The 25,202-nt window shown below is 33.1% G+C and overlaps 1 protein-coding gene, 1 long non-coding RNA gene and 1 pseudogene across 2 annotated transcripts; 2 read left to right on the forward strand and 1 right to left on the reverse strand.

Moving 5' to 3' along the window:
* Positions 1 to 507: 507 nt before the first annotated feature.
* Positions 508 to 2,050, reverse strand: LOC140954477 (uncharacterized). The gene is made up of 2 exons (XR_012167742.1): positions 1,753 to 2,050; positions 508 to 1,548 (listed from the first exon to the last, which is right to left on the reverse strand). It is a non-coding gene; the product is annotated as an uncharacterized lncRNA (long non-coding RNA).
* Positions 2,051 to 5,306: 3,256 nt separating this feature from the next.
* On the forward strand, positions 5,307 to 9,575 carry LOC118041389 (dnaJ protein homolog 2-like; annotated as a pseudogene).
* A 6,110-nt stretch (positions 9,576 to 15,685) lies between these two features.
* LOC118041936 (ethylene-responsive transcription factor ERF039) lies at positions 15,686 to 17,046 on the forward strand. The gene has a single exon (XM_035049445.2). It carries the CDS (start codon positions 15,779 to 15,781, stop codon positions 16,571 to 16,573), a length of 795 nt encoding a protein of 264 aa, XP_034905336.1. The 5' UTR covers positions 15,686 to 15,778; the 3' UTR covers positions 16,574 to 17,046.
* Positions 17,047 to 25,202: the final 8,156 nt, after the last annotated feature.

Raw genomic sequence — 25,202 nt, forward strand, 5'->3', positions numbered from 1 at the left:
ATATATATATATATTATATATTTTATTTTCTTTTTTTTTCTTTTTTTTTCTTTTTTTTTTTTTAGGTTGGGTCCAGCTCAACCCATGTGGCTGGGATGGACCAAGCAGGCCTAGTGGAGTCACTGGCTGAAGCAGTGACCCGACTGGCCAGAAGGAGGCACACGCAATATGTGTGTGCACAATGAAGGCTTAATTAAATTCAAGCTGTATAGTGACTTTGTAATGCAAAATGGAAGAGGAGGGAACACAAAACTTACCTAATCTGCAGGCGTTGCTGGATGCGAAAAACTGGGAATAACATTGGCTTTGGAAGATTCTCTTCTCTTCCTTTTTGTTTTTTATTTGCTTTCTCCTCTAGTTTCCTCTGTTATGTGCTCCCTAGTCCTTCTTCCTCGTGTTTTTTCTTTCTCTTTCATCCCTGTCTTCTCTGGTTCTTACTTGTTCCTCTGTTTCTTTGAGAAGAAATAGGGGAACAATAGTCCTGTTATTCTGGTTTGTCCTTCTGGGTTGTTCTCTTTGTGTGTTTATTTCCTAGGTTTTCCTCTCTCTCTAATGGTTTTTTTTTTCGTGTTTTGTCCTCTGGTTTTTATGCTCGTCCATCCTCTGTCTCATTTCTTTTGTCTGTGTTCTAGTCTCTTATTTTTCGTTTGCCTACTGTTTTTGTGCTTTGAAGACGAAGGTGAAGCTGGGGTACGCTGGCTTTTTCTCTGGTTTTTCTTCCCTTGTTTCTGTCTCGTTTGCCTTCTCTCTTCTTTTTTTTTCTTCATTCATGTCTTTTTTTCATCCCCCCTGTGTTCCTTTTTTTTTTTTGTATCCTCCCCCATCGGTGCACATCCCTTATTTGGCTTTTATAGTCGGAGAATGGCATGCTTTTTCCTTAATAATGAAGACACCCAAGACCATTATTGCAAGAGTAGTGATGGCAAGGGCGTCTGTTTCTCTGGTTTGATGAGCGGAAGAAGACAAGTGGTTCTGTTTGAAACGACGTTGTTTGATGTTAATGGCCATTTGCGTTTTGGTCCTTGAAGTTTTGAAAGTTTTGTACTCAAGCTCTCTGGATAAACTCTAATTGGACCCCTGGATTTTAGCAACATTTACAAAATGATCCTTAGACTTGAATTTCTTGCAGTTTTAACCCAAATCACCCCAAACTTTAGTATTTTTTCAATTAAGCCCTTGATTTCATAAATCAAACTAATTCCAAGTTCAAGTAAGTCTCAAAACTTATCAATTCTTCAATTAAGCTCTTGATTTGATTAATAAAACTAATTCAAAGTTTAATTAAATCCCAAAACTTCCAATTATGATGCCCTTAACTCGAATTTTAATTTATTCTTTATTTATTTGTTTTTCATCATCATTTTTTAATTTTTTTTTTATCAATTTTTAGTGAATAATAATAATAGTAATAATAATTAAAATTAAAATAAATGGGTAAAAAATTGGATTATGACAATAGGGAGAATTTTGTCTTCAAAAGTAAGGAGAATGACTCTATCTTAAGGGAGTAATGCATTGGAGGTAGATCTCTTTCGGATCTTTTGACTCCTGAAAAAGTAAAGGAAACATTTTGGAGGCTGAAAACACATCTATGATTAACGAGAAACCAGCGGCATGCATATCAGAATTCTTGTATGATAGGATCACCTTTTGTAGGTCATGATATACAAAAGTAAAACGCATCATATACATGACAGATCACTAACAACAAACCGAAAGAAAAGAGTTCCAAAATATGAATAAGAAGCATACCATGTCCTCCGGGGCTCATAGAATCGCACTTCTCTTTCTTCTTCTCCTTTTCAGAATACTTAATGTGAATCGTGGCCAAAGGGATCAATTAGACAGAAAGCCTGAACAGAAGGATGAGCAAACTAAATTGGTGATAGCATTGCCTGATAGAGTTTACTCATATAGAAAATTGACAGATGTAGACATTAGACTAATAAAATGATCAACTTGAAAATTTTGACAGTTAAAAAAGACCATAACTTACTCGTCATTAATTAACAAGTAATTTTAAGGTCCAGTTGAAACAAGTTCACATGGCTACAGGGATTAATTAACAAGTCATTTTAAATTTCTTATATTTCACTTTAATAAAGAATCACTTTATACCATATAAAAAGATAAGCACCGAAAGAACCAAGACCGACCCATTTGGAGAACCTAATAGATAAGCGTAAGTTAGACTATTGGCTATTGACCTCCAGTCAACTGAAGTATACTGTTGCATCGATTGTAAATTTCTAACCTCCTTCCCTTTTTTCTCCCGATCCAAGCAAACGCAGGGCAATTTCTTCGACGGTCAGTACACAAAAAGACAAATTTATTCCACAGTTTTACCTTTGGAATTTTTCCGTCCACATAAAATTATCTTTAGACTAATAAAATGATCAACTTGAAAATTTTGACAGTTAAAAAAGACCATAGCTTAAACATTGATTAACTAACAAGTCATTTTAAGGTCCAGTTGAAACAAGTTCACATGGCTATAGAGATTAATTAACAAGTAATTTTAAAGTCATCCTAAGCCAAGTTCACAGGGCTATAGGATAATCAGAGAATAAAATGAAAAGGTCTGAAAGATTGACAGATAAAAAAAATTCGTTTCCCAGAGCAGATGAACAATAATCGATTAAACAAAGATTGTGGAGAGCTGGAAGGAATTTTTTAATTAGATCAAGTTGTTGGCAGGTTTTATAGTTGATTACTAGCAAGTCAATTCGTTTAAGAGCTTCATCAGTGATTGATTATAAGGGAGTGAATAGAGGACTAATGTCATAGAATATTAAGTTTCACACTAGCTAGGCAAGTATCCAGGCGCATTTCACCCGAAGAACATAGGAGAAAAAAGGATTAGATAGGGGAAGCCGACCGCTCAAAATTAACTGTCCAATCTTGTCCAAAATAAAAACAAGAAGCATACCAAGTCCGCTGGAGCTCATGAATCGCAGAACTTGTTCTTGTTCTCCATTGTAGAATACGTACTGTGACTCGTGGCCAAAGTGATCAATTTGACAGAGATCCTGAACCTAAAGATGAGCAAACCACGTGGGTGATTGCATTACCTGATAGAGTTTACTTTTATAAAAACAGACAAGTCTCTAGACATCAGACATAAAAATGATCAACTTGAAAATTTTGATAGTTAAAGAAAGACCATAACTTAATCGTGATTAATTAACAATTCATTTTAAAGTTTTAATTTGAGACAAGTTCACATGGCTATGGGACAATCAGAGAATAAGATGAACGAGTCCGAAACATTGACATCACATTCACAAATAAATGAAAGTCGTTCCACACAGTAGATGAACAATAATGGATTAAACAGAGATTGTGAAGAGTTAGGTGATGGACATTGTTTGATCAAGTTAACGTTGAAAATAAACATGATGTTTAGTTTTTTTCTGAAAAACAAAGAACCGTTCTAATAGTTGGAACTAATTGATCGGTTAAATTAAATAAATCAGTCAATCAATTTAGAAATAATCGACCAGTTAAGTCTGTAAAATTATTTTTTCTGTTTAGAATAAGGTTTTTTTTAGTTAGTTTAATATTCCTTAATTGTCTTGAACTTTAGACCTATAAAGAAACTTGTAATCGGAAGTATAAAATATAAGTGTAATAAAGAAAAAAAATACATAAAAGAAAAAACATTTAATAAAATATTCCTTCCTTTCGAACATTCTTTTTATTCTTTAATTTTGCCTCTATTTCTTTTTGTTGTTGTTCATATAATTTTCCTCCAACAGTTACATTCTATATTTGATTGCTAGCGAGTCAATTTTATTAAGGTCTTCGTTATAAAAGGTATTGGATAGATGATTAATGTCATAGAATATTAAGTTTCACACCAATAACTTGGAAGAAAAACAAATAAGATTAGACAGGAAAAGTTCAAATGTTTATATATACGACCTCTCAAAATTAATTGTGGTATCACCTCGAGTTCGAGAAATGATTTGTAAAAGGGTGCAAGTTATTATGTAACTGTACCAGTGCAAGTCAATATTTTTTATCAAAACAAGAGTGTTTTATTTATTTATTTATTTACAAGATATTAATCTAGCCAGCTTTGGAACAAATTAAATCTTCAAAGTAAAATACTACCAAGACTTACTTTAAAGGCCTGGAGATTTTACTTTTAATGAAAGAAGAGTCATTTGAGGAGAAATTAATTTACGGTATTAATTCTATAAATAAAATAAAAAAGCATAATGTATCTAACTCAAAGAAGATAGAAAGAAAATCAAGATGGATGACGCTCATTACATAATGTGGTGCATCTTCATTAGGAATTAATGTATGCTCGGGAACTTGCATCTCGTAGCGTTTGGAACCCAAACGACAGCGTTGCTTCCCGACCTTAAGACACGACCTACAAACTCAAAACTTTTCCCTTGTTACAAGCAGCCTTCCAGTCCAAGCACTCCACACAAAAACCGTCCGATATTTCCCATCCAACGGCTGCGATGACACACATCTATCTCTAATCAGACTCTTGAATCTGTGTCTTTATCTTAGTTATAAAACTCAATACAAAATTAATTTGACTCAAAATCTAAGTCATGAGTTGGATTGGGTTGATACAAGAAAATTGAACAGGTTTTTAATTTAAAAAAAAAAACACAAAATATCTTGTTTGTTTATTTATGCGTTTTGAGTTTTTTTTTTTTTTTTTTTTTTGAGTTATGGTTAAAATTAAAGGCACTTAAAGTAATAACTTTAGTTTAAATTTTAATATATTTCAAAAATAACTTTCAAAAAAACATATGTATTATACCATCCATGAAAGTCTTATAATGAGACTTCACACTTGATCAAATACAAACACAACCCTATTCTAGAAAGAATTTATAGTTCTTTTCGATTGTAATAATATTTTTTTCAAATCTAATAATAATAATAAACGATGTTTCTCAAGTTTTAAGTGAGTTTCGACATGCTTGACAGATTCACGGTGGATTGGGTCTGGTTAGCATGCCAGATTCGTGGATATTGAGTTTGACAAAAATTTCAAATCCACTTTTCTTTTGTTTTTTTTTTTTCTCTCTACCTGTCTCAAAAATCAGGTTGGCTATTTAAAATTTTAAAATTATATTTAAATTGTTTCAATAAAAATAAAAGATAAAAAAAACTTTCAATTCAAAAATTAAAATTATATACCCTAAATAGCTAATCAGTATATTCTACAGCCCAAAAAACCCAAACAAATTATTATATCTTCAATTATTCTTTTAATATAAAATATATCCAATGAAAAAGATAATTACAACCTCAACAACATAATTATCTCAGTTTTGGTGAACAATAAAAAGATAAAAGTTTTAGCTTTCTTCATAATTATCTTCCCGCGTGCCAACATTGCCATCCTATTCTAGAAAGGAAACACTAGTTATAAATTAACGACTTCCCTCGCCCCCGGTCTTTTCCGGTTTCCCAAGTTCTTTGTTGTAGCAGCCAGCATCAGCAACACATGGAGAGAGAAGTTAAAAAGCTCTGCGATTCGTAAGGAGAGAAGAAGAGGAAGTAGCAACGACTCTAGCGAGGGACCTTATAAATTCCCCTCTCTTTCGCTCAACTCCTTCCACTTTCTCTCTCTACCTGAAGTAAACGAAGCGACAACGTCCTCTTGCGTTTAACTGGTAATTTATAATTTATCTACAATCTTCTTTTCTTTTCTTTTCTTTTCTTTTCTTTTGATCTGTTCTAGTTGAATATTTGTTTTGTGATAATCGATTCTGTCGTTTCGTGTCTCAATTTCTGATTTCCGATGCTGGAAAGTTATAAAGTTGTTATTTTTGTGTTGTTGTTTGGGTTTTGTTAATGGTTAGTTTTGGCTAATCGAGGCTAGATTGTTTGCATTCAGTAACAAAAGCAGTAATTTTGAATGCAGCACAATGAATTTCGAGCTAAAAAAGGGGGTTAATTTTGTTAAGTTTTGGCTAACCGAGGATAGATTGTTTGCATTCAGTAACAAAAGCAGCAATTTTGAGTGCAGCACAGCAAATTTCGAGCTAAAAAGAGGGTTTATTTCTGTTAATTTTGTTAAGTTTTGGCTAATTAGAGTTATTAATTTTGTGTATTAGTTAGAGAACTTTAAGTTCTGATGTCTAAAAGATATTGGCAACTGAAAGTGATTGGAGTGTACTATTGAAGTGCAAGGTTTATAGCGCATACATGTGTTTTTCTGCGCGCACGATTAAGTATCGCTAATTGGTGAGGGCTTGGCCTTTATTTTTTTCTCCCTCGAAAGGTGAGTTTTTTTATGTTAGGCTAGAGTTTGATGATTTCATGTGTGGATGATTATTCTTGATGTCCTGACTTGACCTAGCTTTGGAACAGCATTGTTGAGGTGTTGTAATCATGTATGGGCGTAGTGTTCCAAGGATGTGTAAAAACACCAAGTATTACGAGGTTCTTGGCGTGTCAAAAAGTGCAAGTCAAGATGAACTGAAGAGGGCTTATAGGAAAGCTGCCATAAAGAATCATCCTGATAAAGGTGGAGATCCTGAAAAGGTAGTTTATTAAAAACCGCTTTATTTGAGTTGTGTAAGGAGTATGTGATGCCCATTCGGCTCTGAACCATATTTAAGTTGTGCTTGGTAGCCAAGTGCTTGAGGCGCTAACATCTGCGTCTGGCCGAGGCATAGGTGCATTGGAGTCATGACTTGTCAATCACATCATGATGATTCTAAATGAATAGTTGCTGTCATGGTTTTTCAGTTCTTTCTTTTTAAACCTCTGGGTGCTTGTTTGCTATGGTGGTGGATGCTATTTACTTTTAGGAAGTCATAACTTTTATTTCGTATTATAACTAAAACTAGGTTGCGAAAATATCGATTTCACTTTAGGAAAGTCTGAATGTCTACGATCCATGTACAAGAAATATGTGACATGTAAAGATTAAAAATTTGGTTGAAGACCATCCAGGGATCTCTGGGTGTTGAATTTCCTTAATCATCAAGATAAAAACACAGTGCTAACAAGTTTGCAATGGTTTGTGTTTTGTTACAATCATCTATTTATCAACTTCTAGTGCTATTGTTGCAAAATCTGAAAGTAAAGGTGTTCATTAGCATAGTGTGATTGATCTAGTCTGTTTATATGTGCCTTCTGATGCTCATCTATTGATCATTTTTTACCGGTTCAAGGAGTTATCTCAAGCTTATGAAGTCCTTAGTGATCCAGATAAAAGAGAAATTTATGATCAATATGGTGTAGATGCACTCAAGGAGGGAATGGGAGGAGGTGGTGGTGGTCATAGTCCATTTGATCTTTTTAAATCATTTTTTAGCAGAGGTGGTTTTGGCGGTGAGGCTGAGAGACTCCTTGATGCATTTTGCTTTTTATTGACTAATTTTCTTAGATAAAGGTTCTCAAGTATCTGTATTTTTCAGGTGGTGGCAGCTCAATAGGAAGAAGGCTGAAGCAAGGTGAAGATGGAGTGCACTCTCTGAGGGTTTCCTTAGAGGACTTGTACAATGGAACATCCATGAAACTCTCTTTCTAGAAACATTTTGTGTTCCAAATGTAAAGGGTATGTTCTTTTACCTTAACTTTATTTTTTTATTTTTTTATTAACGTGAGTGTCCGGGTCAGGTTGCGCGTACCTCGACTAATCCTACGGGCCCTGAAGTTAACGGCCATGTAAGTCTCAAGAGGCCCTGAGGTTTGTGGGACTTGAATTGCTGACCTCTAAAGAGCAAACCTAGGACCTGACTAGTTGAGCTACACCCTCTAGGATTTACTTTAACTTTATTAGTTCGCTAGAAAGTTGTTTTTGCCTGTGTGGCCCTCACAAGTTCTATTTTAATAATTTGCAAGTTGCAGTTTCATTGATGAGATTGGCTGTATTTTTCTTCATGCCTCACCACCCTGTTTTTTTTTTATACCAGCCTGGGTTTGTTTTAAACCTTTTTGTCTAGTGTGTAGGTGGATGGACTTTTGTTTTTATATGTAAGCTAATATTTCAGGAAAGGTTCAAAGAGTGGCGCCTCTGGTACATGTCATGGCTGCCAAGATTCCGGAATGAAAGTTCCAATTCAACAGATCGGATTGGGCATGGTCCAACAAATGCAGCAGCATGTGTGTCCTGAATGCGGAGGTTCAGGTTATTAACTGAAACAGATTTCTTCCCCTTTCTTCATTTTTGCTCTATTTCCATTCTGAAATGCATCTATCATGGTTGCAGGTGAGCTCATTAGTGAGAAGGATAAATGCCCCCTATGCAGAGGGAACAGGGTGACACAAGAAAAGATGGTGCTGGAGGTGCATGTTGAGAAGGGAATGCAACATGGCCAGAAAATGGTTTTTGAAGGTCAAGCTGATGAAGCTGTAAGTAAAGTCAGATTGCATTTTTTATTAAATATGAAAGATGGAAAGAAAAGATATGCTTTTTTTTTTTTTTTTTTTTTTTTGGGGGGGGGGGGTACCATACCTTGGACAAGATTTCAGTTTTTAAGAGTTCCAAGAACCAGCATTCTTGAGGTTTTTGTTTTCTGTTCCTGCTAACTGGTGCAAGAGTTGGCACATTTTATTATCAATTTTCTGAATGCCCACATTGATGCGGTTGCGGCCCTTCAGAATCAATTTTGCGAATGCATTTTAAGATAGTGGGTTGATCTGCAATTTAATTCTTGCCATTAGACTTCAAAATAATTTTTAGTTCTATGTTGTTCCAATAATGTCTATAGTTTAACAGAATTTTCTCTTATGCAATTGCATTAAACAAAATCTTATTTTTCATCATGTTTGCAGCCTGACTCAATTACAAGGGGATGTTGTAGTTGTACTGCAATTGAAAGAGCACCCCAATTTTGAACGGAAATTGGATGATCTCTATGTGAAACGCACTATCAGTTTAACAGAGTCTCTTTGTGGGCATCAGTTTTCCCTTACTCATCTTGATGGTCGGCAGCTTCTTATCCAATCAAATCCTGGCGAGATCATAAAACCTGGTGTTCATTGTAAATTTCATTCTTAGCTCCTCACTCTTGATCACTTGACATCCTTCTGAATTCAGGTCACTACAAAGCAATTAATGATGAAGGAATGCCACATTATCACAGGCCCTTCATGAAGGGCAAGCCTTATATCCGTTTTATGTGGAGTTCCCTGACTCTGGGAGTCTATTCCCCCCTCAGCAGTGCGAAGAGACAATTATGCATGATGTCAATATGGAGGAGGAGAAAAGGCAGCACCAGCAGCAGGAGGCATATGATGAGGATGAAGAACCATCCACGTCCTGAGCGCAGTGTACCCAACAGTAAGCCATATATTACTGTTTCTCTGTCAAGCTGAATTCTGCAACGATGGGTTAGCATCGATTTATAATCTGAAGTGTGAAGACATAATTTGTTCTACATATTTGTCTTCTGGAGTTAATTATAATCGATTTATAATCTGTAGTGTTTCTAGTTAGACTCTTTACCCTCACTATATACTGTGTATTTATGGTTTGTGTTATCTATCTCCGGTTAGTCTCAAGTTTTTGACAATAAAATTAAGATGTACCAATATTCATAATAGACATAAAAAGATTCATAGATGATTTATTGCGTGTACTATCCCAAAATGTTGGCTTGTCATAATTATCAACATCTTGCCCAATCAAATCATGTGCTATGCAGTTGCGGAGTTGCAACTTATTTGTGATCAAGAGAGTGAATTCTGGATATCTTCCCCTCAAATAATAAAGTGTTGGCTTGTTTTTGTTATGTCTGGAAATGAATTTGTGAGACCAACTAGCGAAAGACTGGTGGGATCTTCTTTAAATTTTGTTTTCTTAGTTTATTTAATCTTGGCATGCATGCCAGTGCGGAGAGAGGAGCACTCCTGGTTGCGCTTTTCGTATATCTGTTTCCCTGGTTTCGTCATTTTGGTCCTGTTGTCAAGATATTTCACTAATCTTCACTATTATTTAAATTGCCTAAATCCTGCTTCTAAGGGATTTGCCATCATCTCGCGGCATGTTTGCTTCCTTCAATTGTTCATGATATGCATCTACTTTGAAGGCATAAACTGCTGTAAAGTTTCGAGTCACAGCCCTAAGCTAACAAGTTGTTTTGTTGCCTGTATTTGCTTTCTGATATTTCGCAGGAGGGATGCGAGAAACATTTAGATCATGTTTACTTGTGGAATATTTTTCAGTTCTTAAGAAAAAAAATTCTAGGAAAGCGAAAATTATAGAGAATACATTAAGTAGTTTAAAATGAGATTTGTTTTCTCGAAACATTTTTTTCTAATTTAAATTTTATAGAAAACAGGAAAAGGGTGTTTTTTTATCAAATTTTCCATATTGAAAAACACAAGTCTCACTTGATGCTTCTGCTTATATCTCTTGACTCTTACAATCCTAAATGCAATCCAGACAGCGTCATTGTCAGCATACCTGTATACAACTTTTTTTCTAAAGCAAACATAATCAATTTCTTTTCTTTAAAAAATAATTCCGTCATTTGTCTAAAATCTCTTTGGGACTTTCTTTGACGAATAAATGAACAGGGACACGTATATCAAAACATACCGAACACGCACAAAAAAAAAACCTTTTGGTTTGGTCATAAATTTTATGTCTCAGCAAGTTGGCTCAACCGAGCTCGCTCCATCGGGGGCTTCGGTTGCAGCCGGCAGCAAGATTTGAGTTCGGTGGTTCAGACAATCATCAGGCATATGGAAGCAGTCAACTTGAGTCTTGAGACGACCACGCCAAAACGTTTTTTCTATGGGTGAGTGGGGATTTTTTATTTTTTATTTTTTTGGTGTTAGGTATGTTTTGTTATACGTGTGCGTGTTGAATGAATTAATCGAGTTGTCGGTTTTAAACATTATTAGATCTCGTACTCCATCTTCTTGGTGTTCATATTGTATAATGCCCTAACCAAAGCATGTGTTCTTTTAAACCCCCAGCATGAGAATGCAACCAAGAATTCAATAATTGAGATTTCTGAAATGGTCGTGCATGGAGCCCAGTACTGGTCACTGACATCAACCATGGACGCATTTGATTGTTTATTTATGGCAAAGCAAATTGCAGACGTAAGGTGACGATGATGGGTAATGATTTTAACATGCCTGCTACTTGTTTATGTCAGACTGTACCTTGTTCTGCTGGAGTGCAAATGGAACGTAATTGTCTGATGAAGATGGTTCTTGTTCAAGAATTTGTCAGTCTTGTATGCTCAGGTTTTTCCTCCCCCGGTAGTGAGGGATATATCTTCAGATCAATTGAGTTTCCTCCTCCAATGATTTTGGAAGCTTATATATGGTGGCAGCCTCGTGTATTGAATAATGATGGGCTAATGATATTGGGAATTTTCACAAAAAAGAAGAAGATATGATCTTAATTGGTGTCTTAAGGAGAGAAATCGTTGTTAATTATCTCGATTCATTCCGTCTTTAAAACAGGGTAGTTCATACTTCATTTTAGCAATTATTAATTATTAAGACGCGCATCCAGGTAATATGCACCTCTTAATTGACCATTCAAAAAGTCATCAGATTGATATCTTGACAAGACATTGGAAAATTCTTATGATATCAAACTTGTAATTATTGAATACGATTCGAGAGAGAAAAATATATTTTTTTTTACTAAAAATTACTTTTTAATTCTCTCTTGTTTTTCTCCCCTTTTATGTTTATTGATTTAAATATTGCTTGAGCACTTTTTTATCTGAAGATTTCTTTCATGGACTAAATCTCAATCAAAAATTAGCTGTCATATGCATATTTAAATTGATATATTTATAAGAGATTATAGTAATCCCATATATCGTTCGGTAGGCAGACCTTTAAGATCTCACCAATAAATGCAACTTGACCAAGGATCCCAATTAAATTAAGTAAATTTCCATAGACTTATTGTAAAACGTTTTTCAAAAAAGTGCAAAGCTATCAACTTGAGAAAAAAAGTTTGTGCTTTTATTGACCAAAATGACTTGCGTAGATTAGATATGAGATGGCCCAAAGTTAGGCTTCGAATTTTTTAAGAATTTTGGATGAAAATAGGTGAAGGGATATGATTTCGTAAAAGGTTAATGTATGGTGGCCCTATTGTCCGTACTCTTCTAGTGGTAGTTTCCAAGAAGGATCTTCAAAAAGTTAAGTAATACAAAGAGCTCCTCTCTTAAGTGTTGTTTCGGTGAAGATGTGATAAAAAAATCAATCCAATGTTTTCCACTTAGAACGTTGGTTCAAGTTACCTGTGAATGTAATACTTGGGATTTAAGTTAGGTTTAAGGAGGATAACTTTTATTTATCCACGTATTTAGATGTAGGTTTCCTTATGATTAATAACAAAATTTTTATGAATTTTTGGATTGTGTTTTGATATGTTTGTGTTCAAATTAAATTTTAAAAAATAAATATATATGTTCCCTAGTTGACGAGTAGGATATCAGTAATAGAATATGTAATTCTGACATGCATGCTTCTTTTATATACCATTTGATATGATATATTTGATATATTTATTATTTATTATTATTATTATTTTTTTTTTTGGATTTGAGGAAACCCCACTCCCCGAAAAGCGTATTTTATGGGCTCAGGTGAACAAGTAAAACGCGAGCCGTCCCAGGCTCTTATAAGAGGTGCACGCCCTGACTCGAACTCGAGACCTGCTATACAGATCTCAAGTTCTTTGCTACCACGCTACACCCCTTAGAGACTTGATATACTTATTTTATTCGATACTAATTTATATAAATGTATTCACTTATCTTAAAATATATATTAGCATGTATTATAATTAATACCTCTCATTGAATGTTTGGACTCACCTCTTCATTTATATTTTTTAAGTTCTTAGTTCAGTTTTAATAGCAGGATTTTTGTTTTGTGTTTTTTTTATTTTTTTAAGACAATACACCTCATTTGTTCCTCATGGCTATCAGTTTATTTTTTACTTGTTATTCATAAATACTCCACATAATAATTGTATTTTGAATTCATTTTAAATTATTTATGAAAGAATAGATTTTAATTTATTTATTAAATTTTTTAATTTTCAATATTTTATTTAATACTACGCTATTTTATATTTTTATAATATTAAATGTGTAAATTATAAGGCTTAGTGCACCTTCAGATGCTACATTTGTGTTGTCCCATCATGAGCCCGAGAATTGAGTTGTGACAGAAGTTACTGACAAGGAAAGTTCTGAAAATCAACAAAAATAGAAATTTGATTTGTGAAAGCAATGGACCATATATTATCTATGACATGACACATTCATAGGCTCTTTGATTTAAGACGACATGAAATGCCCATCAATTTTTTAAAGATTAGTACTAAAATCAAAATGCACCGGCCTCTTTCTATTTCAACTTTATGTGAAAAGCTAACTCCATTGAAAAAACATGGTTTTTACTGTTTATCAACAATGGCATCTGTATAATTGAAATGTTTAGTTTATTTGGAATTATAGTTATGATTGTTTTTTTAAAATATTTTTTATTTAAAAAAATATGTTAATAAATGTATTTTTTAAAAAAATATTTTTAAAATTAATACTTTAAAATAATTTAAAAATATAAAAAATATATTAATTTAGAATATAAAAACTTAAATTTTTTCAAAAAATATTTTTAAAATAGAACCAAACACACCCAAACTCAACTTCAGCGTAGCTAAGATATTAGAAGAATCTAGCGATCGTGCATGTTGCAAAATTTACGCAATGGATTGGGATGACTTGTGAAAAAAATAGGTAAATAAGTTGACTTGGTTGGGGATGACACGTTCTGTATTGATTTCTTGGACAAAAATATATAGAGTTGTTATTGGTTAATAACAAAAACATGAACCTATTTTATTAAAGGGACTAAAATAAAAATATAAAATTGAAGGGAAAAAATGTATTTGAGTCATCAATAATAGGTCAACCCAACCCATATTAATATTAATTATATTAATAAAAAAAGAAAATAATAAAAAATATACTCAAACATATCATAACTTTTTAGAAACAAATATATCAAGGATGTCTTTTTTAGATCCTAACTCTTCAGTTATATATATATAAAAAAAAATTATAACTCTTCATTCTAATAAATATGTATATTAACATAGACAAGTAAGAAAGAGAAAAAAAAAAAAAAAAAATAATATAAAGAAGAAAAGAGAAGAAGACTCATGAAAAGTGAATTGATAGAAGAAAATTTTTTTTATTTAATGTGATTATATTTAAACTGTGTGAAGTGTTTTCTCCCTACTAATGTTTTCTACTATTTTTTCCAATAAATATAAATTTATATTTGACAACATAATTTATAATAAGTTCTTATATATACTTTCAAAATATAAATAAATATAATAAAATATTTCAATTAACCAGGCTAACTAGAGTAAACAAGTGCTAACCTGCTAGGGGCTAAAGAAATGGGAAGAAAGCAAAAGATAACTTTTTTATTTCAATTTAAGGTTGGTATGATTAGTTAAAATAAGCTAAGTTAGATATTTATATTAATAATAATTTTATTTTTTTTAAAGCAAGGAAAGACGACCCATCACAGTGAATTAATACAATAACAACCGAATGATGTAGGCCATCCAATCACTTTCATCATACAGGTTGTAAATTGTCTCGAGGATTTAACCCTTTAAAAAAAGTTGAGAGAAAAGAACAATTCCTTACACGGATTGGCTAGGAAATCTGGCGTTGGACCCCTACCATGTGAGCCATCATGTGTGAGATTGCGATGCGTTTTTCTTTAACTACTTGCGCTCGTTTTGATTCGTCGAAAACCCAAGAAATCCTTGTTCGTAGCTCTTTTCATATGTTTGCACAAGGAGATTAAAATTTAATAATCTTCGAAATACCGATTTCTTACTGTTAATTCATCATTTCATGTGTTCGTATTCTGCATCGATTGTCCTCATCCACTCCCTGCAGAACCCACTTGTTCACTCCCTGTAACTTGTAACTCGACACTCCCATTATTGCTTCTGAAATTCAACTCCAATTAACCAAATATTCTATCTTCAGAGGTCAAACTTCTCTCAATTTGCCCACTACTACACCATGATTAAATTATTGGTTTTCTGGTAGAAGAAATGTTTATATATATATGTAGAAGCAGCGTGGCATGTGTTCTAGCAGAGGTCAGCCGTGTAGAGACCAAGTTGGGTCAAGTTGAAGCAGACATATCAACAAAGCATAAGATCATAGTTTGATTTGTTTTTTCGATATTCATGTTGTCTGCTTCCTGGCTATATCACCTTCTATAAAACACAAATAAAAATCCGTAAAAGCCGAGAAGCAGAGTTAGGGTGAAAAACAGAGAGGGCCCTTTAAGGGGTCCAGTGAAAAATATTCATGCTAAATCCATCGTGTATATGAGAGCAAAGTGACACCTGCCATCAACTTCTCGAGAAATAGAAGGGAAGATTAAGAAAACACAAGCATTTGTATGAGAAATGGAAATGGATGAGTCATGAAAAACAAATTATTTATATGTATAATTTGACATGGAGAAGAAGCCAAGAAGGGCTTCACGAAAGCATGCATTATTATATGAATTGCTACACATGGGCAACAAATTAGATGAACTGTAGACCCTTTATGTAATGGACCCACGAACTTCTTTCTTTATATTCTTTTTTCTTTATATTTACATTTTTTTTTTTCGCATTTCACTTTAATATAAATAAATGAAAGAAGTAATCATACAAAGCTATCAAACACTTGCTACTATATGTATCGATCACTCAACATTTCTCTTTAGCTCCACACAACTTGCTAGCTGCTATAGAGACCTCCCCATCATGGAAAAACATATCAACCTTGAGATTGATGCCCAAGACAATTCCCTTACTTCATCTTCCACTTCCTCCACCACCACCACTTCTTCCTCCTCCTCTTCTTTTTCTACCACCATTTCATACACTGATCGAATCTCAAAAAAAGAAGAGAATTCTATTGCTGATCCAAAAGGATCGAGAAAATCTCAAGAATTGCAAAGTGGCAATGAGGGTAATAAAAAGCGAAAGACTACCAGAAATGAGAATAATGGGAAGCATCCAACATACAGAGGAGTAAGAATGAGAAGCTGGGGCAAATGGGTGTGTGAGATCAGAGAGCCAAGGAAGAAGTCAAGAATATGGCTTGGAACATACCCTACAGCCGAAATGGCTGCTCGAGCCCATGATGTAGCCGCCTTAGCCATTAAAGGCGGCTCAGCCTACCTCAATTTCCCTGAATTGGTTGATGAACTGCCTCGTCCACTCAGCAAGTCTCCTAAGGACATTCAAGCTGCAGCTGCCAAGGCGGCCGCCGCTTCATTCCCCGAAACAAGACACTGTGAAGCAGAAGCTGAAGCTGATCTGAGCCATGCCGAGCTTAACGTTTCGAGTTTACCAGATAATTTGGCCATGGACATCACACAAGAGTCAAGCAGTTCTCCTTCAACTGATGTTGATGACAAGTTGTTTGACCTTCCTGATCTCTTCATCGACGGCGTCAATCACAGTGATGGATTTTGTTATTATTCTCCACCATGGCAATTATGTTCTGCTGATACTGGCTTCCGGCTTGAAGAGCCATTTTTATGGGAGTACTAGAATTTTTTTTTGTTTTTTTTGTTTTTTTTTTGGAAACAAGTAAATAAATTCCCAATATCGAATGCATTTGTCACCAAACTCATTGGAGTCTCTAATGTCAAGAGACTCGAACCCAAAATCTATTTGAAGCGAGGATGTAGAGTACTGAGTTGAGGTACGAGCAAAGGTAATCTCAGCTTAGCATCATCCCAATATTTGGGTTTGCGACGGAGGAGCACAGATTGAAGAGAAAGCTGCTTCCCTTTCTTGCTTGCTTAGATTAATTACATGGCCCTCGACACAAGGGACTTAAACATGTCCGCACTGTAAAATACGAGAGCACAAAAAATATTATAATTTGTTCTGTTCTTTTATATAAGACAGAGGTTCGTGGTTATATTATTCCAAGCTTTGTCTTACCCCATGTCTTTGCTTCTAGTAGTGTTCTTTCTCTTTGCCACTTGAGCAATTGTGACCTTTCTTTTTTCTCCCAAAAGAAGAGACATACGGTTAGGATCTTTACCCAAGAGAATTTAATCCTTGGATAAAGTAGTGGGGCAGTAAATATTATACATATAATTCTTTTTATTGTAATTGTTTTTTGGTGCGTGTCTGTGGATTGGAGGGAGGGGCTATGGTGGGTTTAGTGCAATTGACTTGGAAGGAAATAACCTTTGCTAGATTTAGATACCCAAATCTAGATAGTGAAACTTTAAAGCATTTTGACCTAAAAGTGAATCACCATGATAAATCTAGATACGCTCTTCTATTAATATTTTAGAAGTAGGAGACTGTCCAAAGGTCGAATTGCATCATATGGCAATTATTTCTTTAGAAACCGGCCCCTCTTTCTTTTTCTTTATTGCATTTCCATACATAAAGATTAAAAAAAAAAAAAAAAGGAAAAGGAAAAGGAAAAAAAACAATGTGCTATATTATATATCTAGGATGATCAGTGTATGTCTGTGAGTGTGTCAACAGATTTTCTTTTTTTTTTTTTTTTTTTTCCCGAACTTAGGAGGCCAAAGAACCTATATATGTACATAGATTCCCAAGCTGTGATCACATACAACACCAAGTAAAGTCTCTCTTTTTCATTTCAAAGTTCCTCTCTTTAATGAAAGTGCCGTTCTATTTAGAAAAAGCAAAGGGCCCTCACGTTCCATTAAACTTGTTGAGTCCACTTTGTATTAGTGATAACTGACCTCGCCCCATAACAACCTCTCTCTCTCTCTCTCTCTCTCTCTCTCTCTCTCTCTCTCTCTAATTCGTGTTCTACTTCTCCTCCATGTTTTTTTTCTACGCTTCGTTTAGCTATTGGCTTAACATTTAGGACGGACGAAAACATAACATCTTGCGCCAATAAGCAAGTCTTGAACATACGATTCACAACTAATTCCTTGCGCCTAATCATTAATTAGCGTGATTATTTTGATTCGAGAACTAATTAGCTGTGATCAACAACTGGGTTTTCACCAATCATGCAAGCAACCTGCCGAAGGATGTGAAAAGAAGAGACAGAAAGGGATACATCGTTCTCAAGAATTAATCCTACCATTTTTGCTCCAAAACTCAAGACTGTTGCCTTGAATTTAATTGATTATTGTTCCCTTGCTTCTCCCTGTAACTATTATCAAACCCTAATTCAATGGTGGTGCTGGCCTGATATTGACACTAGAAAAATGATATTTAAAAATGATAACAGTCTAGATATGCTTAATGTTTATGAAAAACTAGTGCACTAAATCAATCACATTGTAAGAATTCATTATCAAAATAAAATAAAATAATGTTTTCTACCCGATTCTTGTGATATTTTTTTATAGAATAATGAATTGTCGATGTAAGAAGATAGTTATAGTCAAATGATTTTAGCGTCTTTCATGTGTGTACTAGAAAGATGAAACATTTTTTGGTATGTTTAATGGCAGGCTTGGCATCTAGCAAATCCAAGGAAATGCAAGGTCACTTTCGAACTTCGCTTCTTTAAGGCAGTACTAAGAACAGCTGTTCTGGATACACCAGTTATTATAAGAGCCGTGTTATGGTTTACTATTTAACAAACGGGGATAAAAAAAAAAAAAAAAAAAAAAAGAAGAAGCAAACCCTAGATTGATGAATACCGCGTGCAAAAACATAGCATGTTAGGCATATATAGCACTGACTCTGCAATTTCCGGTGGATTTTTTATGACCTCGTGCCTAATTTCAAGGGCATCATTACTATGATATGATCTAGCGATGGTCCAAGCTATTAAAGTTCTTGAAACATGTAGATCGTGAATGTATATTTAGTCATAGAGAAGAGTATAATACACCATGACAAGGAACAACACCACAAATACGATGGTAGGTTGTTTTTTTTTTCCCATATTTATTAGCAATCAATTTATATGTTTTTCTATCGATTTACGCCATGAATTCGTGACATCTAGCTTTTTATCATAGCTATATATGCATTTATATATCAGAAAAATTCAACATAAATGAAAAGAAAATCCATTTAAATTATGCCTTTGACTAAGAACGATGTATCCAATAATTTCAAGATACAGAATTTTAGGGATATTGATTCGTCTACTCTGCTGAAATCCTTTAAAGTACTCCTTGATGTGCTTTGAAGTACAATATACAAGTTTTTCCTCATTAATCATGAAGCATGGGGCATGAGATTATTGTTGGCAGATTTTGATAAATGAATAATTGGCTGATGATCTTTCACAATATCTTGAAGAACAATCAATTCAGATTGCCTGAATCCCTTTTTTAAGAAGGGATTGTTAAATTGAGTCTTAATTAATTGCATTAACATCCTGATTACTATTATTTGAGCATATTAACAATAAAATCTGGACGGTTCTCTTTAGTTACACCATAGAAAACCTGATCAGAAACTAAATGACATCTTGTCGGGCCATGCATGTGGGAGAATGAAACATGTAACATGAGAGACAATGACAGGAATCACTCGTTCGAATATGATGGGGTGTGGGCAGTACTATATATAATTAACGGATGATTGAGGGGGTAACACAACTTCTCTGCTTTTACATGCTTGTCAAAAGTAATTTTAGCTGGTGTTTTTATATGATTTTACGATGCTGATATTAAAAATTAAAAAAAATTATTTTAATATATTTTCAAACATAAAATTATTTTAAAAAATACAAACCCTTTAATTATATATCAAAACACATGCTGTAATATATAATATTTAAGAATTTAATCTGAGGGGGGTCATGAGTCACGATGAACGAAGCCATAAATAGGACCAACGGTCAAGTTACCGGTGAGAAAGAAAAAAAAAAGAGAGCAGAGAATCAAAACCATGTCTGTTCTTTTAAGTTGGAAAGGGGTGCATCAAATGCTTTTGGCCTTAATCATAAGATACTTGTATGCTTTTGATGCATGTTTCCTTTTTCTGCTTTCCTGTTTAGAGAGAGGAGAGCTTTGAATCATTGCCATTGATTAAAGTACAGATTATACATGCTGATTACCATCAAGATCTGTGACATCTATGGAATTCATCACATGCGAACATAATTAAGGTATTATAAGCCGAAGTTTTGTCTGATTTATGCATTCGCAGCCTGGGACACGAGCGTGGGACCTTGTTTGATAGTAGTTGGCCGTTGCCCTTTACAAGCTAGCTAGACTTTAGATTAATTTAGAGAAACTCGGCCGTCGAGATGTTGCAAGATCTTAACACGAATTTTTAATTTTCAAATAATAAAAGGAAAACATTACCGAGAAGAGTTGATCAAAGAGTGTAAAGCATGGAGTATTACTGTTTGGAAGTTTTCTTAATCAAGCTTGAATACAAACAACACAAGGACAGCAAGAGAAACAGTTCCTTAATTACTGTCCCTTGAATTTAATGGTTGGGCCAAGCTGTGTGTGGCTTGTATGAACTATATGAAGAGAATTCCAAAGAGAATATGTGGGTGACAAATAGATAGTACAAATAGGATGATGGTGATGGTTTTATCATGAACTTACAGAAGCATTCTCCGAGTAAGTTTATGTTTTACCATATTTGATTTTTTTTTTTTTCAACAATTGAGGCATTTTAGGGCTACCAAGTCCTATTGAGTGAAGAATATGTATGGATAGATGATCGCAAATCCCATTCAGGTCTTAGCATCCATGATCCCTGTAGAAGCTCTCAAAAACTCCAAAAATCCAGAAATTGGAATGTATATAAATTATGGATTCTCGGTGATTTACCATGCATCCTTAATTATAAGCTTGCGTTAGCTGGTTTAAGAAGAGGGTGTTAAACAAAAAGAAAAGAACAGCAGGTGCCTCAACTGGGTGCTCAAAGATGAAGTGTACGAGGGGGAAAAAAGGCTAACATGCTTGTAATTTTCCAAAACTACATTCGCACATCTTTGTTACTTTGTTCAGAGATGCCAAGACATGACAACCATGTTCCAGATGCAGGGGAGCTATATATGGATGTATGTTTTGTTCTGAGAGGAAAGTGACAACAAATGGCCGGGGAATCCGATGTCTTTTGAAGTATTGTATCTTAACTCGATTGATTAATGCAAAGAAAAATCACTAGTGCTATGCTATCCTTAATAGTGAAATGAGGATATTAATCAGCCAGTGAACCAACAATTGACAGGTCAATCTCTGGTAATATGGATTGTGTTTTAAAAATATATTTTTTTGTGCCAATTACGGATTAAATATATTAAAATATCACTAAATTATACCTACTACTATGATACGATTATTATATATAAATAAGTTTTTTTGCCATTAACTATTAATAGTAGGATTAATAAATTGAATCGTATTTTTATCACTAAATTATACCTGCTATAATATAATTGTTGTATATAAACAAGTTTTTTTTTTTTGTATATAAATAAGTTTTTTTGGTCAAGTAAAAGAATAAATAGAATCATAAAAAAAAATTATAAAAATTAAGGTGTTAATGTATTGTATTTCCTCATGGAACCTAATGAGGATTAGAAAAAGAAGACTTGTCACGTTGATTTTATGATGACACCAACCCTCTCTAGAATCTTAAAATTCCGATAAATTTGGGGCTCAACTTACCCTTATTCCCTAGCCTGAAATTGCCTCTGGTCGGTGAGACCTTAGGAACACATTCGGAACCCATGTAACATGGCCTCTGTTCATATTTAGTAGAATAGTCAGCAATTTGATGAGTTGGACGGCGTGATTTGTCCATAAAAATTAAATGATCTGTACAAAAATAGAAAATTAAAGGCTGTCTGGGTTTTTAGTTTTTGTAAAACACATAAAAATAGAAAAAGTCATTAATAAAATCTTGATGTCATAGATATTTTAATGTGTGATTTATCAATTCAATAAACAATCATTCACTTCATCTATGTATAAATGTTTTTGGAACTTGATTTTGATATACTTCAACTTATATTAGATTTAATTAAAAATATTTATAATAACTTTTTCTAAACAGATCCATTGCAACGCAAGGTATCTATTATTTTAATATATTTTTAATTAAAAAATATTTTTAAAATATATCATGCAACTGTATTATTAAAAACATATATATTTAAATAAAGGCCCCTTTAATTCAAACGAAATTACCATCTGAAAAGAAAAGGTAATGACTTCAAATAAATTTCTCAACGACCCATATTAAGAAAGAATAAATAAACAGAAAAATCATGGTCCATAAATATTGACTTGATGTTATTTTCGTGCTTCCACATTATAAAAGTTTCTAATACTTTTAGTCTTTGAAATACTTTTCATCGCTTTTGTCAACAACACCATCATAGATCCTTTAGAATTAATTTAGAGTTGTTAAATTTTCTCACGATCATGTCTTACACGGCACAAAGAACTCTGCAATCAATTTCTCTGAGAATTTTTTATTTTATTTTTTGGCAATCACATCTTATTCAGTTGTTTGAATGATCAATTTTGATGACATCAATAATGTTGTGGCTGCTCCCTGTTTGTTTCTCGTACGTGAATCCAAGATGTCTTTTCTTGAAAAGTTGCTCCTGTTTCATCGCCCATGGGGTTGGTTTTGCACCCCTTTTCACTCAATAGATTGGTACTTTTCGCTGCCTTCTTGATTTTGTTTATTTAATATTGTAGTGTGTGACTTTTTAATTAAAAACATATTAAAATTATTTTTATTTTCAATATTATAACATCAAAACTTTTTAAAAATATTAATTTGAAGTTTTTTTCAGATAAAAATTAATTTTAAAAAGTAGATTATAACGCGAAAACAAACCATCTTTAAATAATCTTAAAAATGATAATTCTCTTTCAGAAAAAGTTTAAAAAAGATTAGAGTAATCTCTTAATCTTGCAGAGATAATCAATATAATCTTTGTCGTGGTAGTATGAGTGACGACTTTCTTAGCTCTCGAACCGCTGATGCCAAACTAAGGGCTGCATGATTCTATCTTCGAGGAAAAAAGATTTATAATTCAACAAAAGAAACAAAGTGATAAAAGAGAATTGCTCTTGTTCTTCGGAGAGGGAAATGTTGAACAGAGGCAAAGGTTTATCACATGCATGATATGACCGAATTATTGGAAGGCAAGGAAAGGGGGCATGGATTGTCTCCAAGCTTTCATAGAAGAGCACATGGAAAACAAGTTGGAAACACAAAAATTCAACTTCTATTTGATTATCAGTGCACAACATGTCCCCACAGAATAAGTGAGCTCTTAATCTCTTCTTCATGGTATTCTCTGTCCGAATCATTAGAATTATATGCATGCCACCGGTAGTATATCTCGAGAAATTAGCTCAATTTCTACTTATATTTTACACTCGGTCTCCAATCTATCATTAAAATTGTAAATCCAATCATTTAAGAGGTGAAAGTTATAAAAACTTGGTATCAAGATATTTATTTTTTCTATGATTTAGATTTGAATTTTATAATTGCTAATATGATGGCTACTAAAACTTATATGATCATTAATTTTAGGCGCCTGTAGGATTAGTCGAGATACACATCAACTAGCCCAAACATCCATATTAATAAAAAAAAAATTATAACTGGCTCTCGATTTGTCCTTGTATTTTACATTAATTTTCAAACCAATGAAAATGAGAACACTACTACGATTTCAAGTGTCCAATTCTATTTAAGTGTGTAAGCTTTTATTCTTCCTACATGAGTGCTTTAAATTTAATGCATGTAGAGTATGGTTGTAGTTATTTTTTAAAATGTTTTTTATTTAGAAATATATCAAAATGATATTTTTTTTATTTTTAAAAATATTTTTTAATATCAACGCATCAAAATAATTCAGAAATACCAAAAAAATATAATTTAAAGTAAAATAAAAAAAAAAATTTAAATTTCTTTTAAAATATTTTTATTGGAGATCCCTCTTGTAAAGATGCTGATATATGACAGTCTCTAACCAATAATACATGGAAAAAATGGACCCCACCCATGTTTATCGTGGAAAATAATAATAAAATATTCGTAAAAGAAAAAAGGTGCCAAAAATTAGAAAAACAAGTCAAAACGATAATATTTTTCATTTTACTGTTTTCATTTTTTTCCCCAATTTCTAGTACCTATTTTATTTTATTTTTCTTAAGAAATATGAGCGGGGCCCATTTTTCTGTCATGTGTCCGTTCATCCCGGCTATGACAGCATTTTCAAAGCTAGATGATGGAGGAAACTCTTAACAGAAAAAAAATAATCAAAGTTAAATAGAATAAAAGGTTTTTCACTCAAACATAATAAAAATAAAAAAATTGGGCACTCAAATTGCAGTTTTCTCAAATAATAATACCTTCACTTGAAAAACTTTTAAACTCTAACTAATTTATTAAAAAGATCAAAAACAAATTTCCATGTGGTTTTATAAAAAATTCATGTTTATTATTATTATTATTATTTTTTAATATATGAGGCTAGGATTGAGTTTCACACCTGAGTGTATTTTCATCAATTTAGACGAGAAAAACAGATTAAAATTTAATATTATATTTAGAAAAAAATGGAGAGCAATTGGAAATTGGGTCAATATATTCTCTTTTTATCTCTAGATATATATTTTTTATTTAACTAAAGATTTAAGAATAGATTCCAAATAGAACATGACAAAATAAATTATGAGACCATGGAATTATTTGCGATAGTACAGAGTAGCTTTCTCATAGAATAATTAAATATGGCACATAAGTTTTTTTTATCCATGTTCAGTGCTACGAATGTTACACATTTCTATTTACAGAGAGGGAGGAGACAGAGCAAGGATATACATGTTCCATAGATGATGTTCTTAGCCATTCGAAAGTTGGTGAAACACTGATGGGCCTTTTGGCTCTGTGTACCTACGAAGTGACGAATGCTAGGAATTCACTAGTTATTTAACTTATTAACTTGTGTTTTGCCCCCGCCGCGGGTAATATATTTTTATCTTTTATTAAAAAGATTATATATACTAGTTTTTTGACACATTTTTATAGCTAAAAAACTATTTTGAGTATAAATCAAAAAATTTATGTATATACATAATTAAATAAATTAAAAACTATGTGTGTTTATAAATTAAAATAAAATTATTAACACTAACTAAAAATAAAACTGAAAAAATCAAGATACAAATATAGATCAGGATATTAAATCTTACAAGATAGGATATTTATCCGGTCG

Source organism: Populus alba, chromosome 14, assembly GCF_005239225.2.
Source record: "Populus alba chromosome 14, ASM523922v2, whole genome shotgun sequence".
NCBI classification, from domain to species: Eukaryota; Viridiplantae; Streptophyta; class Magnoliopsida; order Malpighiales; family Salicaceae; genus Populus; species Populus alba.

Coding starts and splice junctions, on each gene's coding strand:
- LOC118041936 (XM_035049445.2), top strand. CDS start 15,779: ATGGAAAAACATATCAACCTTGAGATTGATGCCCAAGACAATTCCCTT.